The sequence below is a fragment of the Podarcis pityusensis genome (assembly GCF_964106645.2).
Source record: "Podarcis pityusensis genome assembly, chromosome: 1".
Lineage (NCBI taxonomy): Eukaryota > Metazoa > Chordata > Lepidosauria > Squamata > Lacertidae > Podarcis > Podarcis pityusensis.
Window position 1 is genome coordinate 5,500,882 of NC_138028.1, and position 17,122 is coordinate 5,518,003.

General features: G+C 47.1%; 1 protein-coding gene across 2 annotated transcripts; it reads right to left on the reverse strand.

The window, feature by feature from the left end:
• Nucleotides 1–1,705: 1,705 nt before the first annotated feature.
• On the reverse strand, nt 1,706–12,961 carry CNIH1 (cornichon family member 1). 2 transcript variants are annotated; one of them, XM_081011085.1, is made up of 6 exons: nt 12,773–12,961; nt 8,785–8,853; nt 8,495–8,542; nt 5,093–5,205; nt 3,594–3,737; nt 1,706–2,651 (listed from the first exon to the last, which is right to left on the reverse strand). In XM_081011085.1, the coding sequence occupies exons 1-6, from the start codon at nt 12,851–12,853 to the stop codon at nt 2,624–2,626; spliced, it is 483 nt and encodes a 160-aa protein (XP_080867211.1). In that variant the 5' UTR covers nt 12,854–12,961; the 3' UTR covers nt 1,706–2,623. The 2 variants fall into 2 exon arrangements, with proteins under 2 accessions (XP_080867211.1, XP_080867212.1); XM_081011086.1 differs by lacking the exon at nt 8,495–8,542 and having other exon boundaries at nt 12,773–12,956.
• Between the last annotated feature and the right edge of the window lie 4,161 nt (nt 12,962–17,122).

Consider the following 17,122-nt stretch of genomic DNA (forward strand, 5'->3'; position numbering starts at 1 on the left):
TTCAGGTTAAGTACGGACCTCCAGAACGAATTAAGTACTTAACCCGAGGTGCCATTGTATGTAAAATAAAAGGACCACAAAGCAAGCTTTGAATTAAAGCTGACATATTTTAAGAGAGGCAGAGGCAGTTTGGTGAAAGCACCAGTATCTTACATACAAATTTAATGTATCTCCTAGAGGAAGTTGAAGAAAACAAATGCTATGCACACATCATGGGCAAAAACCTTGTTTGCTGTTTTAAAAGCACACATACTAGAAGGAGCTAATAGGGCTGCCAGCTGTATAAAGATCATGTAAAATAGCAGTCACAACACAGAAATAGGTAATCTTTTTTACGTGAACATACTGCTATGGACACTGCCATGCCATTAAAGCAATGACAGGCACAATTTCAGATCCTTCAGCAAATACTAAAGCTAGAGATGCAGGATCAAGTGAACATAATCTACCCCAGCATGTGACACTCGTCGCCAATAGATAATGATGGTTTTGAATATGCCAAATGAGATGAATACCTATTTTTAAAACTGCACAGCTGTCAGAATAAGTACTTGCAGCTTCTTGGTATCCTGATGCACTGAATTCATTTTAAAATCAAGTTTCATAGCCGTACAACGCAATCAGAAAATGTTTTACAGGATCTTGAAAACTTGGAATATGAGGTAAGGACTGGCGGAAATTTCTTCATTTCCATTCTTATTTCATCCACCCCTATGGACTTAGGTCGGCAATGCTCATGGCTGTCTTCCTTGCACCTATAATAGGTATCCTGTTTGTGAATAAAAAGCAGCTCCGTTGTGCTCTTGAAGTCCTTTGTTCCAAGAACCATAAACGTCTCAGCAGCTCTTGAGGCAGAAGTTGACTTCCACCAGCAATGGGCATAAGATGCTCGACAGAAGAAGTGACCCAATATGGCTAACCTGATCCAAAACACCCACCCACCTCACTCACACACGAAAACAAAGATCACCACAGCCAATCACAAACAAACAATCACATCCTAGGCCAACCCCAACCTCTCTCACCACCAAAGGAACACAAGTGAACAACACAAGCAACGCTGACACCAAACTCTACATACATTAAGCATAATAGAAACATCGCCACCCGAAACCACCCCCATCCATCTTCCCTCCCTCCACCCCCTTTCTTTTTTCTTTCTTTTTTTTTCTTCTCCCCCTAATGCCTCAACAAACGAAACAGATTTGTAAAAATGTTACATGGGAGGGAAAAAATACGAGGCATTACACTTACTTTTGTAAAACAAGAAAATCCTTAATAATTATTTTTTTTTTTTTTTTAAAGGCAGTAGTAGTGACCAATTACAGTCTGGTGTGATTGACTTCCCCTCTAAAGAGCCAAAGTGTTTTGATTTACAAACCAAGACTCCATACTTGGAATCTCTTATAGCGTGAAAGCCTAGCTTGTCCTTGCTCCTGCCTAAGAACAGACGCAGTATTTTCCAGGATCAGGCCAGAAGTCTGGCTTTGCAAGAATCCATTCGAAACTGACCTGCTGCCCCCTGAAGGACATTGGTCTAGCTTCTAATTACCTTTGCTCTAAAGGCAGCCCTGCTGTTTAGCAGAAGGTGTCCTTTTTCAAGCTATCGCTTTACCTTTAAAACTGGAACAGTATCACCTAGTAGCGGCTGGCTAAAGTCAGCAGTTCCAAAGCTCTTTGCAAAAGCCAAAGCAGTAGAAGAAAATAAAGTTTCATCCGTCTTTGAAGTTTTTATTGTATTGCACTAAGGAACAGCAGGGATATTCACCCAAACTCGTTGAACAAGTGTCTCAAATTGTATGCAATTCTACCTGCAGACTCACAAACTATTTTTATTACCACGCTTGACCCAGGTTGTATGGTAATTTGAGACCGCTACACAAGGGTTTTTTTTTATATAGGGTGGTTTTAATATATACTCTTCACCAGTAATCCCCTCTTCCCCTACCACATCCACTTAGTGTAGAAAATTAAAGCAAGGGGCATTCAATGTTTGCCGTAAATATGGGAAGTTTGAGCCATGCACATTATAGGGAGGTAATATCCAAACGGTAAAAAATAGAACTACAATTCTTCCTGCAGTTGTTGTCATGTATTCATCTATAAGACACACAGAGGTTACCTAAGAGATAACATACAGAAAAGCATTCAGTCTTTCAGGAGCACTTGGTACCTACAGGTGACAGCTAGATGGCAGTCCACAACCCAAATGATCCACTACAAAGTCAATTGAACAAAAACAAAATTCTATTATACTAAGGACAGCAATTAATACTATTATAATTGAGGGAATGGGCTGTTCCTTATGGAGAGCAGGGTCAAAACTGTCCAAAGCCAGAGGTAACCGCTTTACATTAATTTATATGTGATTTCCATCACTTTAAACATCCCAGTAAAATTTAGAAAATGAAACCATCTTTCCATGAGTATTAAAGTATGGGCACAATTTAAAGGGGCAGGAGAAGAAGATGTAGAAGTCGTCTTTCCCCCCACCGGTTGCAACTGTGATCGTCAGATTCCACTGCTAAATCTTGATACTAGATTCTTCTTTGAAAACAATCCTTTCGTCTTGTGGCTTTTCTGCATGCACTTCGCTGGAACCAAGTCTGCTGGATGCCATCTTTTAAGAGCTCACCAAGACATAAATCATGCTGTTGGAAGAAGGATAAACAGAATAATATATACATATCTTTTAAATTTAGCAGAAATATTTCTGCTTTGTTGCATACTAGGAGTACCTTCTGTGTCCAGCCTTTACCACTGAGCTCATTATGTACCACTGTAAGTTAGAGCCAGATACTCACTGGTGCAACCACAAGGGAAGTAGATATCCGCGCACAGTTGTTAGTGCCGCTGGCACTCACTCCTATTATAAATGAAGTGCTTGCAGTGGTTATTTATTGCCTGGTGCCCTCAACACAAAAACATGTGTATCCCCCAGCAAAAGCACCACAGACGTTCACAACTTGGTGCCTCTGGTTGGCAAACTTGTCTCTCTTGTTGAGGTATAGCACAGTTCTAATAGACAAACTCAAGTGGCAGTAGCAAAAACATGCTTTCCTGGCAATTCAAGCAACAGTTGTGCACAACTTTACTTTGCTTACATTTTAAAGCAACAAACTACCTGAAGAGCATGGCACTTTTTTTAAAGAAAGAAGTTTTGTACAACTCAAATTCCACGTCAGATAGCAATTTCAGAAAATGCATCTAAATGGTAGGGATTTGCTTTCTAGTTAAGAGCTGCTTTGCTTTTTGGGATCTAGTGGCAAGGCCCTGTTCCAGGCCTCAGCTTATCAAGAGGCATCTCTCATGCAGTCTCTGGGCAAGGCCTTCTCAGTCACACTAATCCAATTATGGAACTCCACCCGCCCCCTGCTGAAAAGGAGGCAGGTCATGAGATGAATTCTGGATAACCTTGAGACACGTATGAGATGCCTGGGCTTTTAGTAATTTTAAAAAACCCAACTATTGATACTTAATAAGAAATTCTGTATAATGCCTATCTTACTTTCCTAAATCGTCAACCGTCTTGAGTTGCTGGAAAGACAGTATGGAAAGTTCTGCAACAAATAAAAATGAAATTTGTGACTTACCCATATAGGTAGTAAAAAAAAGATAGAAGGTAAAATGCTAGTTTGCACCATCCTTCCTTCTGGCAATATGCCAAAATATCTGCGTTCATGATGGTTGTAGGATCATAGAGTCCTGGGCCGCTCATTACAGGCCTGCTCATATACCTGGAAAAACGAATTTGCATTTTTAAAAGGTACAAGGAAAGAAATTTTGGTATTCAGACATTCAGCAATGAGAAGAAATAAAGATGCAGCTGCATTCATGGAATTGGAAGATCTCTCTTCACCTCCTTCCACCTTCCACTTATCAAAATGTATTGATTTGTTAGACTTGCATTCAACCTTTCCTCCAGTATGGAGCCCAAGGCAGCCTAGAAGAAGCCTAAGCCTAAAGGAATTGCACCAGTTTAGTGAAGTGCATGACAAAATCCTACCTAACCAAAACATTCCCTGTGATCCACTGCAACGCTGACATATCTAGATCGCACTGAAGGAGGTGGTGCCAGACATTTCAGCTTCAACAACTAGCTACTGACCTGATTCCTCTGATCTTGTTTTTGTTATTGGTTTCACAGTGAAAAATAAAATGTCCCTTGCAATGATTTCATGAAGCAAGGTGTTTGGGGCCAAAAAAAGCAGGATACTAACAGAGTATATACAGTGGTACCTCGAGATGTGAACGGGATCCGTTCTGGAGCCCCGTTCGCATCCAGAAGCAAACAGAACTAGCGACGGCACGTCTGCGCATGCGCGCGCTGCTTTTCGCCGCTTCTGCGCATGACATCATTTTGAGCATCTGCGCATGCGCGAGCGGCGAAACCCAGAAGTAACGCGCTCCGTTACTTCCGGGTTGCCGCAGAGCGCAACTTGAACGTGCTCAACATGAAGCATATTCAACCCAAGGTATGACTGTACACTGCATTCATCCGCAACAGCTAAGTACAACATACCTATGATTACTAGATAGTAAGGATCTCCATCCTACTCTGCATCGAACTGCCTACCGTTGCAGACAGAGCACTGGACTAGACAAATTCTTGGACTGCACTTTACCCATTTATATAGGCGAAAGCAGGCCCAAGGCAGAACTACAAAGTTTATCTTCTTAAGTTAAGGCCTTACCCATGTGCTTTAAGTATCAGAAAAATGAATCTCCCTCTACTTTGCAAACGGAAGTCATGGAAATGGCAGAGAACCATGTAGGACACTGAAGATTTAATTTAGATCCAAGCTTGCCTCTTTTTCTGATTTCCTCTCTCCCAACAATAAGTAGTGGAAACTTGTTTTGCTTTAGATTAAGGCCAAGACTTCCAGAGCCCAATCGATGTGCAACATACACACTGAACAGCTTTGGCTGTTGTATTATTCATTCTTCGACAATCCTACGTGAAAAAGGCGTCAGCTGCATCGTTAACCCAATTCCTCCGCAGGCTTAATTTCCACAGGAAGTCTACATCAAACCGTACAGTAAGAAGTGCGTTTCCATGAATAAATTGAGACTGAACCATGCCCAGCATTACCTCCAAATATGGTAAGCCAACAACGGCATATTGAGACCCAGCGTGAGCCATTCTGTTGCACACAGAAACATAACACAGAAGAAAGCGTGGATGAGGTACTCCGGAAGCACAAGCTGCAAAGGAAGACACACAAGTCAAGGCAGTTCTGCTTTCACATTTAGTGTATTTTACTTGCGTTACAGTGACAGGGGGTGTACTGCGTCAAAAGAAAGAGTAAGGGGCAATAAGCAAAGCCAGCATTAGACAAGAGAAGCCAACATAATAGTTTCAACGTACTGTGTCATGAGTGTGTAAAACGTGCAAACAATACTTAGTACAATTTGCATAAAACTGGCCACTGCTCACATTGAATACCATTTATACAATCTGCGGTATGAGAATAAAAAAGGCAAGTTTGCACATTTTGGAGAGGGTCATCACTCAAACTGAGGACTCGTATATATCTTCCATTTTACAACTTACATCCCAGGGAAAGTTAGATTTTCCATAGGCAATGCCCATCTGTCTTCATATTAGACTGGCAGATGGCCTTACAGCAACCCTCCAAACGATTTCTGCTTACAGTGAGCTACATCCAAACCACAATTTACAGGTGGGATTTCAGCTACCTAACCAGGTGCCCTCCAACTGTTTGAGATAACTCCCATCAACCCAATTGTTGGAAATGGTGGAAACTGTGCAAGTCTACATATACAGCAAAAGAGGAGGATGTTTGGTATTTCTTTTATATTTTATTTGGGGTGGACACAGAGATCTCTGGTCTTGCCCACTGCATTGTTTAATCAAGTAAGGTGGACACTCACTCAACTAAGTTTTATGTCCTTGAAATCCATCAATGAACTTCTCCCTTCAAAATCAATTTAGCAGATTTCAAAGCAATTCTGAACTCTGTTTGCTTTCTGCACTCTGTGGTTTTAGAAAATTTCACTTTCAGGTTCACTCAGTTACATCTACAAATTATCAAGACTAGAAACTTACATAAAATCCTGAGAATTTCTGTATTCAAACCAAGACTCAACAACTGCACAGTTCCTTGCTAACCTTCTATTGCTCCATTTCTACAAATTTTGGATGTCCCAAACTATTCAGGCGAAGCTGTGTATTACTGGTTGTCTAAATCCTGGAACTCTAAAATGCTGTGTATGTTATAAACCAAATGTTTTCTTTAAAAAGCATTTTTTTCCCTTTACAATTAATTGTGCAGAGATAGGACCAATACTCTAACATAAACAATGTACACAAATATAAACAGCACAAATCCTGCTGTGCAGAAGGGAACAAACAGTGCCTAGAATCAACTTAACAGGAGCCCATTTCTTACGTTCTACGAAAAGCAATTTACATTTCTAATATATTCACTTCTTAACCATCATGCTTTCCAGTGAAAACCTACGAAGACAGTGTACCCTGTTTATATGGGAGCCTGTTATCATAGACAGCAGTTTGTAGCCAAGAAAAACTGGAAACCATCAACCACAGATGGTAACAGAAACTGCTGTTGATCTGATATTCCTCACTCTGTCTGAACTTGCAGTCATTGTTGTATCCAGTATGAAAGGAGGAAGCACTGCAGTTAACACAGACTATTCAAATCTGCATGTCCCCAAATACAGGTTGAGATTCCAGCTGTGCGTCTGCTAAGCAATAGGAGACCTAAACACGAAAGTTATTACAAGCATTCAGCCACAAAGCATTAAAAACTAGACCAGCTTGTGGCTAAAATTATTGTCAACTTGCTGGCCATTTCCTAATCTTGCACGTTAATCCTGCTTTTAAGAGTCCTGCACTTCTTTTAAACCTATTGCATCCCTATTGGGAGGAAAGCATTTATAAGTACGCTCTTTAGTCACGAGTAAGTCTGCAGACTCTCACCTGTATATTTAAAACATAGTTGTCCAACATGCATATGGTAGAATCTTTTTGATTAAAAGTCTGTGATAAGGGAATGCATACATGTAGTGAACATTTTCTCACCCTCCCATATCAAATGAGAGATGACCGAGCAGGGTAAACTGTTCCATGCGCAACCACTATCCAAGCTTGCGACATTCTCTCAATTCCACGTATCTGCTTTGTGGAAGCAGCTTCTAGCAGTTGTACCCATATAGCCCATAACCTGCTTCTAGCTGATCGGTTTACATTCAGCACTGACACCCACTGGCTCAAAGCTAGCAGGGCAATACTGAAAAATTTTCTAGCTGGAGGTGTAAAACCCCATTGCCCTCCAGGTGCTGCTTGGCTTCAGCTCACATCAGGATCCCTGCCCAATGGCCATTCTGACTGGGGCTGATAGGAGATGGAGCCCAAACACATCTGGAGGACCAGAGATTCTCAATTTCGGCTCTCGCTGAATTTTGTTCCCCCCCAACTTTCTCAAGCACCCTGATTAATGGAGTAGCTGAAGGCAAAAGGGAAACACTTTGAGTGAAGGCAGAGGTTAACACCTGAGAAGTTGTTTCATTTATTTTAGCTCTCCAATCTGCTAAGCAAGTACATGTACAGTTGAAATGCTACATATATAAAATGAGTGTCTGCCATCTTTTGCTCTCTATTTAAACAGTGCAACCTGTTCCAACAGCTAGCAGCAGTGTCAGTAGCATCTCCTGAGGCTGTGGCAACAATTTTTCCTAAATCGCAAAATGTAGGGATTAAATCCCCCACCAGGAAGGGCCACCTCAAATTAGGAGTCCACAGACTGCAGGTTATCCAGCTCTGGTTTAAACTGAAAATCTTTTAAAGAACATAGACTACGCCTCTCACTAAGGTGCAAATGTAACAGCAGCTACCTACAAACCCTGGGCTGTATCCGATGCAAGCCCAACTGAGAGGACACCCACTGAGCTTAATAGACATAAATTAGTCTTGTCTTAATTTCAGTGGGTTTACTCTGAAGAGTACTGGCACTGGACACAACCCCATGTATAAAAAAAATATATCAAGGGGCCAGACTTGGAATAGCACACTCCTGTATTCCAGTCCCCCGACTACCCAACATGAATTCCCATAATTATGGTTTTGTGATCTGCACCAACACTAAAACAGGGTTCACATCAGAACCAGAGTTTGAAGCCATGTTTTGAACTAGATTTGCAAACTCTGGTTGAGAGGAAACCTGGCATTTTCCTCGTTAAACAACAAGTGTCAAATCTATTGGATTCTTGCCAGCCTGGCTTAGTTATAGAAGAATTTAAGCATGTAACAGTTTTCCCCATCTCTTATTAAGCAAGCCAACTCACAACGCACAAAGTCCATGAAGTTATTACAACCCCTGAATAGACAAAAGACAAGCAAATGAGCAAGCACACCGAACAAAAAGAAGTCAACAGAAATAATACAGATGTTCCTAACAAAATGAAAAGTAGAGAGTGGCATTAAAACATTAAACTAAAAAGCAGTACACACCTTTAATGCAATTTTGACTCTCTTAATCTTTTTAACCTTTTCAACTGTCTTTGTACCGAAAATGTAAAAAGCAAATTGAAAGAATGTTAGTATGACAGCTGACAAGATCACCAGCAGACAAGCAAGTCAGAACTTCAAGCTTAGAGGAAAAGAGAAAGAAATCTGCCAAGAAATCTTAGATCTATTACATATTATCAAGTAACATTTTACTAATGCATCGTAAGTCAATATTAATTACCAAAAACCTGGCTAAGAATGAATGCAAAGAGATCTCTCTCACGTAAACTTACAGGGTTGAGTGTATTACACTGGTCTATGGGGTTCTTGTAGTCAGTCTTCAGCTCATCAAAAGCTATAATCTAAAATAAAATTAGAACAGTTGGACAGTAGGGTGAGAACAGCTCAAAAGGAATGTGTAGCCCTGTTCAAAAGCACCACGCCCCGAAGAGACAAAATCCTAGTTTCAAGTTCAGCGGAAACCCTCCCAAGGGTTAGATCCCAGCCAGCTAGTCTCTTAAAATGTATGGAACAGCTAGGCAGAGTCTGGACACAATGTGAAAGAACTCAAAAGACATTTCCTGTCGCCACAAAAACACTCCCCGACCTGCGCAAGACATTTGACAGGTTTCTTCATCCGGTTTCTGGGGCTAATGAGGAGAGGGAAAGCACAAGCTCTCCTTTAACTTGGAAGCAGGCAACGCTCCTTGACACAATTAGCTAGTCCAGTGAAATATGATGACATCTATTCTATAGGCAAAAGATTGCTAAAAACAGTACGGCTATTTCGTAGCACTTCCATGACCCAGCCACATGGACACATTTTATCCTGATGCTACTTAGTTGACGCTTCCCAGTTCTGCACAGAGTAACCCCAGCCAAACATTTGCTGAAGGGAAGCAGATTTTGCAGTCGTGTCAAGTTAAGAAGTTGGTAGTAACTGGAAGAAGGGAGGGGAGAGGAGGTCTGGGAGGAAAGTGCCCTTTGTTCTATCAGGCTCCAACCTCCTGAGCAAGCTCACTTCTGATGGGCAACAAAAATGCTCGCCATCTCCCTTTTGCTAATACCTGGGCAAAGTCACATTAATTGGCCCCAGGGCTTGAGTATTAGGAGAGAAATAGAACAGCAAAATGCCACAAGATTCTGGTTTGGCAACTTCTGGTTGACCCAAATACCTAGAACCCAGCACTTCAGTGCCCCACAACAACTCCTTCCTTTACCACCTGCGAACAGGTCCTATTCCCCCCGCCTCCCACCAAATATGCATCCATCTCTTGGACTCTCTCCCCACCCAGAACCCCCCTGAAATCACTTCATAAGTTCATGCAATCACCCACGCACCCCACTTTCCCCACTCTTATCTCCTCACCCCCAAATACATACCACTTATAAGTGCGCTTGCCTTCTCCCTCCCCGGGAGGAGCACCTATTTCCCCCAAAAACACCCACCCACAGAGAGAGCTCTCCCCTGCTAAGCCCCACGGATTGCCTATGCAATGCCATGGGTCAACCACTAATGCAAAAATCCTCCTTCCCACTTCACCCCCAAACCCAAGCTGCGCCCCCTCCATGTCTCCCTCACCCCATGGATCATAGACCCGTTTACTTCTCCCCAACACACCCCAAGCTCTATCCCTAACCTTCACAGCCCCATTTCCCTGCCCACATGAGGAGTCCCCCTCACCCCACGGACCCCTCTTGCCCCCTCTCTCCCCACGGACCCCTCCCCGACTTCCCTAACCTCCACAGCCCCATTTCCCTGCCCCCCTCGACCCATAGACCTCCCCATGCAAACACCCCCCTGGCTGCCCCAACACAGCCCCCCTCTCTCCCTACGGACCCTCCTAACCTTCACAGCCCCATTTCCCTGCCCCCTAGAACCATAGACCCCCATGCAACCACCCCAGCCTCCCATTCCCCATGGCTGCCCCCTCACACAGCCCCCCTCTCTCCCCACGGACCTCCACAGCCCCATTTCCCTGCCCCATAGACCCCCCCCCATGCAAACACCCCCACGGCTGCCCCCTAACACAGCCCCTCCCTCCCCTCATGAGGAGACCCCCCTCTCTCCCCACAGACCCCCCCTAACCTTCACAGCCCCATTTCCCTGCCCCCTAGAACCATAGACCCCCATGCAACCACCCCAGCCTCCCATTCCCCATGGCTGCCCTCTAACACAGCCCCCTCCCTCCCCCCCCCCGAGCCCCCTCATCCCATGGACCCCTCATGGAAAGAACCCCAGCCCCCTTTCCCCCCCGGCTGCCCCCTCACACAGCCCCCCTCTCTCCCCACGACCTCCACAGCCCCATTTCCCTGCCCCCTCGACCCCCCCATGCAAACACCCCCACGGCTGCCCCCCTAACACAGCCCCTCCCTCCCCTCATGAGGAGACCCCCCTCTCTCCCCACAGACCCCCCTAACCTTCACAGCCCCATTTCCCTGCCCCCTAGAACCATAGACCCCCATGCAACCACCCCAGCCTCCCATTCCCCATGGCTGCCCCCTCACACAGCCCCCCTCTCTCCCCACGGACCTCCACAGCCCCATTTCCCTGCCCGCATGAGGAGTCCCCCTCACCCCATGGACCCCTCATGCCCCCACCTCCACAGCCCCATTTCCCTGCCCCCCTCGACCCATAGACCTCCCCATGCAAACACCCCCCTGGCTGCCCCAACACAGCCCCCCTCTCTCCCTACGGACCCCCCTAACCTTCACAGCCCCATTTCCCTGCCCCCTAGAACCATAGACCCCCATGCAACCACCCCAGTCTCCCATTCCTCATGGCTGCCCCCTCACACAGCCCCCCTCTCTCCCCACGGACCTCCACAGCCCCATTTCCCTGCCCCATAGACCCCCCCCATGCAAACACCCCCACGGCTGCCCCCTAACACAGCCCCTCCCTCCCCTCATGAGGAGACCCCCCTCTCTCCCTACGGACCCTCCTAACCTTCACAGCCCCATTTCCCTGCCCCCTAGAACCATAGACCCCCATGCAACCACCCCAGCCTCCCATTCCCCATGGCTGCCCTCTAACACAGCCCCCTCCCTCCCCCCCGAGCCCCCTCATCCCATGGACCCCTCATGGAAAGAACCCCAGCCCCCTTTCCCCCCCGGCTGCCCCCTCACACAGCCCCCCTCTCTCCCCACGACCTCCACAGCCCCATTTCCCTGCCCCCTCGACCCCCCCATGCAAACACCCCCACGGCTGCCCCCTAACACAGCCCCTCCCTCCCCTCATGAGGAGACCCCCCTCTCTCCCCACAGACCCCCCTAACCTTCACAGCCCCATTTCCCTGCCCCCTAGAACCATAGACCCCCATGCAACCACCCCAGCCTCCCATTCCCCATGGCTGCCCCCTCACACAGCCCCCCTCTCTCCCCACGGACCTCCACAGCCCCATTTCCCTGCCCGCATGAGGAGTCCCCCTCACCCCATGGACCCCTCATGCCCCCACCTCCACAGCCCCATTTCCCTGCCCCCCTCGACCCATAGACCTCCCCATGCAAACACCCCCCTGGCTGCCCCAACACAGCCCCCCTCTCTCCCTACGGACCCCCCTAACCTTCACAGCCCCATTTCCCTGCCCCCTAGAACCATAGACCCCCATGCAACCACCCCAGTCTCCCATTCCTCATGGCTGCCCCCTCACACAGCCCCCCTCTCTCCCCACGGACCTCCACAGCCCCATTTCCCTGCCCCCTCGACCCCCCCATGCAAACACCCCCACGGCTGCCCCCTAACACAGCCCCTCCCTCCCCTCATGAGGAGACCCCCCTCTCTCCCCACAGACCCCCCTAACCTTCACAGCCCCATTTCCCTGCCCGCATGAGGAGTCCCCCTCACCCCATGGGCCCCTCATGCCCCCTCTCTCCCCACGGACCCCTCCCCAACTTCCCTAACCTCCACAGCCCCATTTCCCTGCCCCCTCGACCCATAGACACCCCATGCAAACACCTTCCTGGCTGCCCCCTAACACAGCCCCACCGACCCCCCTAACCTTCACAGCCCCATTTCCCTGCTCGCATGATGAGTCCCCCTCACCCCATGGACCCCTCATGCAAAAAAACCCCAGCCCCTTTTCCCCCCATGGCCGCCCCCTCACACAGCCCCCCTCTCCCCCCACCTCCACAGCCCCATTTCCCTGCCCCCCTCGACCCATAGAGCCCCCATGCAACCACCGCCACCCCCCATTCCCCATGGCTGCCCCCTCACACAGCCCCCCTCTCTCCCCACGGAGCCCCCCCCACCTCCACAGCCCCCTCCCCCCCCCGTCCACTCACATGCCAGATGGCGAAGAAGATGAGCGCGGCGGTGAGGAGCAGCGCCAGCATGTAGCAGAAGGCGGCGAACGTGAAGGCCATGGCGGCGGCGGCGGAAGACGAGGCCCCGGCCGAGCGGCGCGCGGGGGATGCCGGGCCGGATCATTCAGGGCGGCCGCCAAGAGCCCGGGCAGCGACGGCGAGGCCGAGAGGGGAGCGCCACTGCGCACGCGCGGGCCACGGTGACGGCGGCGGCGGGCAACGCCCCGCCCCTCCCTCCCTCGAAGGCGCCACGCAGCGGCCACTCGCGGCCGGCGCCGGAACTGCAGCGCCGCCCGGACACGCTTTCGTTCTCCTGTTCCCGTTTCTCACGACCAGAGCTACTGGAAGTAACGGGGCCCTTTTTATGTCCAGCTGTGCTTTCTCAACAACAAATTGTCGCTGTCTTCTGTGTGGAATATATGCTATATGGTAACTGATGGACCAGAGACATCACCTTGCCAACAAAGGTCAAGCTATGGTTTTCCCAGCAGTGATGTATGGAAGTGAGAGCTGGACCATCAAGAAGGCTGATCGCCGAAGAATGGATGCTTTTGAATTATGGTGCTGGAGGAGACTCTGGAGAGTCCCATGGACTGCAAGAAGATCAAACCTATCCATTCTGAAGGAAATCAGCCCTGAGTGCTCACTGGAAGGACAGATCCTGAAGCTGAGGCTCCAGTACTTTGGCCACCTCATGAGAAAAGAAGACTCCCTGGAAAAGACCCTGATGTTGGGAAAGATGGAGGGCACAAGGAGAAGGGGACGACAGAGGACGAGATGGTTGGATAGTGTTTTCGAAGCTACCAGCATGAGTCTGACCAAACTGCGGGAGGCAGTGGAAGACAGGAGTGCCTGGCGTGCTCTGGTCCAGGGGGTCACGAAGAGTCGAACACGACTAAATGACTAAACAGCAACAACAACTGATGGACCTAATAGGTATCTCAAGCCATTTGCAGACACAGAATGTAGGCACCCTATATATAGAAAGGAGCAAACCAGTGATCTTTGAGGGAGCAGGCTAGCAGGCAGGGCTCATTACTTACATCATAGGAGCCTACACAACACAAAACACTGTTGCTGGGTGTAGGTTTTATTTTATTTGTTTTTTATCTTATATTTTGGAAATGTACATCCATTTTTCCTTCAAAATTTTTGGGGGCCCCCAAGAGAGCAGGGCCCTAAGCTATAGCTTGTTTAGCTTATGCGTAAATCCGGCACTGGGTTGAGATCAGAGGCTGAGGACTACAGTGGTACCTCGCAAGACGAATGCCTCGCAAGCCGGAAAACTTGCAAAACGAAAGGGTTTTTGGTTTTTTGAGTTGCTTCACAAGACGATTTTCCCTATGGGCTTGCTTCGCAAGACGGAAACGTCTTGCAAGTTTGTTTCCTTTTTCTTAAAACCGTTAATACAGTTGCGACTTGACTTCGAGGAGCAACTCATAGCATAGTGTGGTAGCCTTTTTTGAGGTTTTTGAAGACTTTTGTGATTTTTGAAGCTTTTCCAAAACTTTTCCGACACCGTGCTTCGCAAGACGAAAAAAACCGCAAGACGAAAAAACTCGTGGAACAAATTAATTTCGTCTTGCGAGGCACCACTGTAGAGCCTTAAAAGTGGTCGCTTATTTCTTCTTGTTGCCTTAGCCTGCAGACAAGAATCTTAAGCAACAATGGATGGAAGTGGCGGGGAAGAGGTGCTGCTTCTCCTTGTCCTCCTCTCAGGTTCAGGAATGGGCTGGCCTTCTGTGCTTTTTTTGTGTTGAATATATGCTATATGGTCATTTATGGACCTAATAGGCATCTCAAGCCATTTGCACATGTGGCCATGCGACCAGTCCATGCGGAATGTAGGCACCCTATATATACAGAAAGGAGCAAACCAGTGATATTTGAGGGAGCAGGCGGGGCCCATGACTTACATCCTAGGAGCCTACACAACACAAAAAACTGTTGCTGGATGTAGGTTTTATTTTATTGGTTTTTTATCTTATATTTTGGGGGGGGGGGGAATTTCCCTTTAAATTTTTTGGTGGCTCCTCTGATGTAAGTCATGCTAGCCTGCTCCCTAAAATATCACTGGGCGCCAAATTCTGCATATGCAAATAGCCTGCTCCCTCAAATATCACTGGTTTGCTCCTTTCTATATACAGTAGTACCTCGGGTTACATACGCTTCAGGTTACATACACTTCAGGTTACAGACTCCGCTAACCCAGAAATAGTACCTTGGGTTAAGAACTTTGTTTCAGGATGAGAATAGAAATCGTGCTCTGGCAGCAGTGGGAGGCCCCATTAGCTAAAGTGGTGCTTCAGGTTAAGAACAGTTTCAGGTTAAGTACGGACCTCCAGAACAAATTAAGTACTTAACCTGAGGTACCACTGTATAGGGTGCTTACATTCTGCACGGACTGGTTGCAGGGCAACATGTGCAAATGGCTTTAGATACCAATTAGGTTTTAGCATATTGCATATATTCAACACAAAAAACAGCAACCATTTGTTGTTGACAAAGGGCAACTGGACATATAAAGGGCCTCATTACCTTCAGTAGCTTAAGGCCTCCTCAAACCTAAATCCGGCCCTGGGTCCAGCATCCTGTTCTTATAGGAGCTGAGCAGATGCTTGCAGAAAAGCAAGGCAGGAGCCCCCCCCCCCACACTGTCTTTTTCACTCCCCCAGCACACAGGGACGACTTCCCCCTTCCCAGTGTGACTCCCAAGCTTACTTTCCTGGGAAAGTGACAGCCAATTTGGACTTCACCTAGAATTTCTCTAAAGAAAGGACCCAAAGTCTTGACTGCCGCACAGGCCGCTGTGTCAAATTGAGCCCTGGATCAAAGGAGTTGCAGATGCCAGGGGCGAATTCAGGTGCCAGCCTGAGTCACAGCGGAGACGGCCTCATCCTGGAATCTTAGAGTCTAGGTCTTGTAAAGTGAGAACAGGATGCTTCTGAGCATGCACAGACTTCCATTTTCCATCTCAGTGAGTTAATAGTGTGCCCCACATGCCGTCTCTCCCCATTCCATAGCATCACTCGAGGCCCCAAACCACCTGCTTCTTCTGCAGGTCCAGAAGGTGGTGATGAGAGAATGAGCCACAGGATGCTGCCTTGTACAGAGTCAGACCCTTGGCCACAGAGCTATGGCCTCCTCTGCAATAGCCCATTTAAGGAATGTTCTCCCCAAGAAGACGTGACTGGCCCCAGCCCTTGCCCTCATTTCAGCACCAATGATATGATATGGTTAAATTTTATTTTTGATAACACTCATGTGTATTTTTATTGACTTTGTTTTATGTTGGTTGTAAATCACTTTGGGACGACTTCTTTTTTAAAGAGGGGAGCAATGTATAAATTGAATTACCCCTCTGGGAGAGGAACCCTGCCCCTTTTATGTACATACTTCTGCCAAACCCTAAAAAAAAAATGCTATGCAATATCCCTAGTATATGAGCTTAAAAGCCTGCCCTAAACAGGCTTTTGAAAACTAGCACAACTGCATTGCCAAGTAGCCAGTTTGCGCACCACACTTCATTTGCAACATGCCAGTAGTTCGATGCCGCCTATTGATCTGCATCACATGCGAGAGCCAACTTTAATGTTTCTAGGTCAAAACGTTTTCTGAGCAGGGTGGGAAACAAGGCAAACTGGGGATCAGTGAACGGGAGGCGGAGGAAGCAATGGAAAACAGTAATTTTAAGTAGGATTCCACAGATTCAAACCCAGGTCGAGAATTCCACTTAGCCTTAACTAGGCTCTGGATGGTAGGACTCGAACCAATAGCTTCAAGTTACAAGGAGATTCCGACTAAACATCAGGAAGAACTTTCTGATGGTAAGAGCTGTTTTGACAGTCTGGGGTGGCAGACTCTCCTTCCTTGGAGGTTTTGTAGGCAGAAGATGGCTGGCCACTTGTCAGGGATGATCTAGTTGAGATTCCTGCATCTCAGGGGGTTGGACTAGATGACCCTTGGGGTCCCTTCCAACTCTACAAGTCTATGATTCTATGGTTTCTTATCATAGCAAAACAAAAACCAAAAAAACCCCTCACACCTTTCAAACAATGGTTAAGGTTGCACTGGGAATGGATGGAAAGAAATTAATTTAAGGGAAAGAAAAGTAGGGCAGGAGGAGACTGCAATCCTCCACATTACTCCTGATCTTAGAAATGGGGTTAATAATAATAATAATAAATTTATTTATACCCCACCCTCCCCAGCCAAGACTGGGCTCAGGGCGGCTAACAACAAATATAAAAACAATTGATTAGAATACAGCTTAAAAAACAAAATTAAAATACAACATTAAAACATTAAAATGCAGCCTCATTTCAGTGG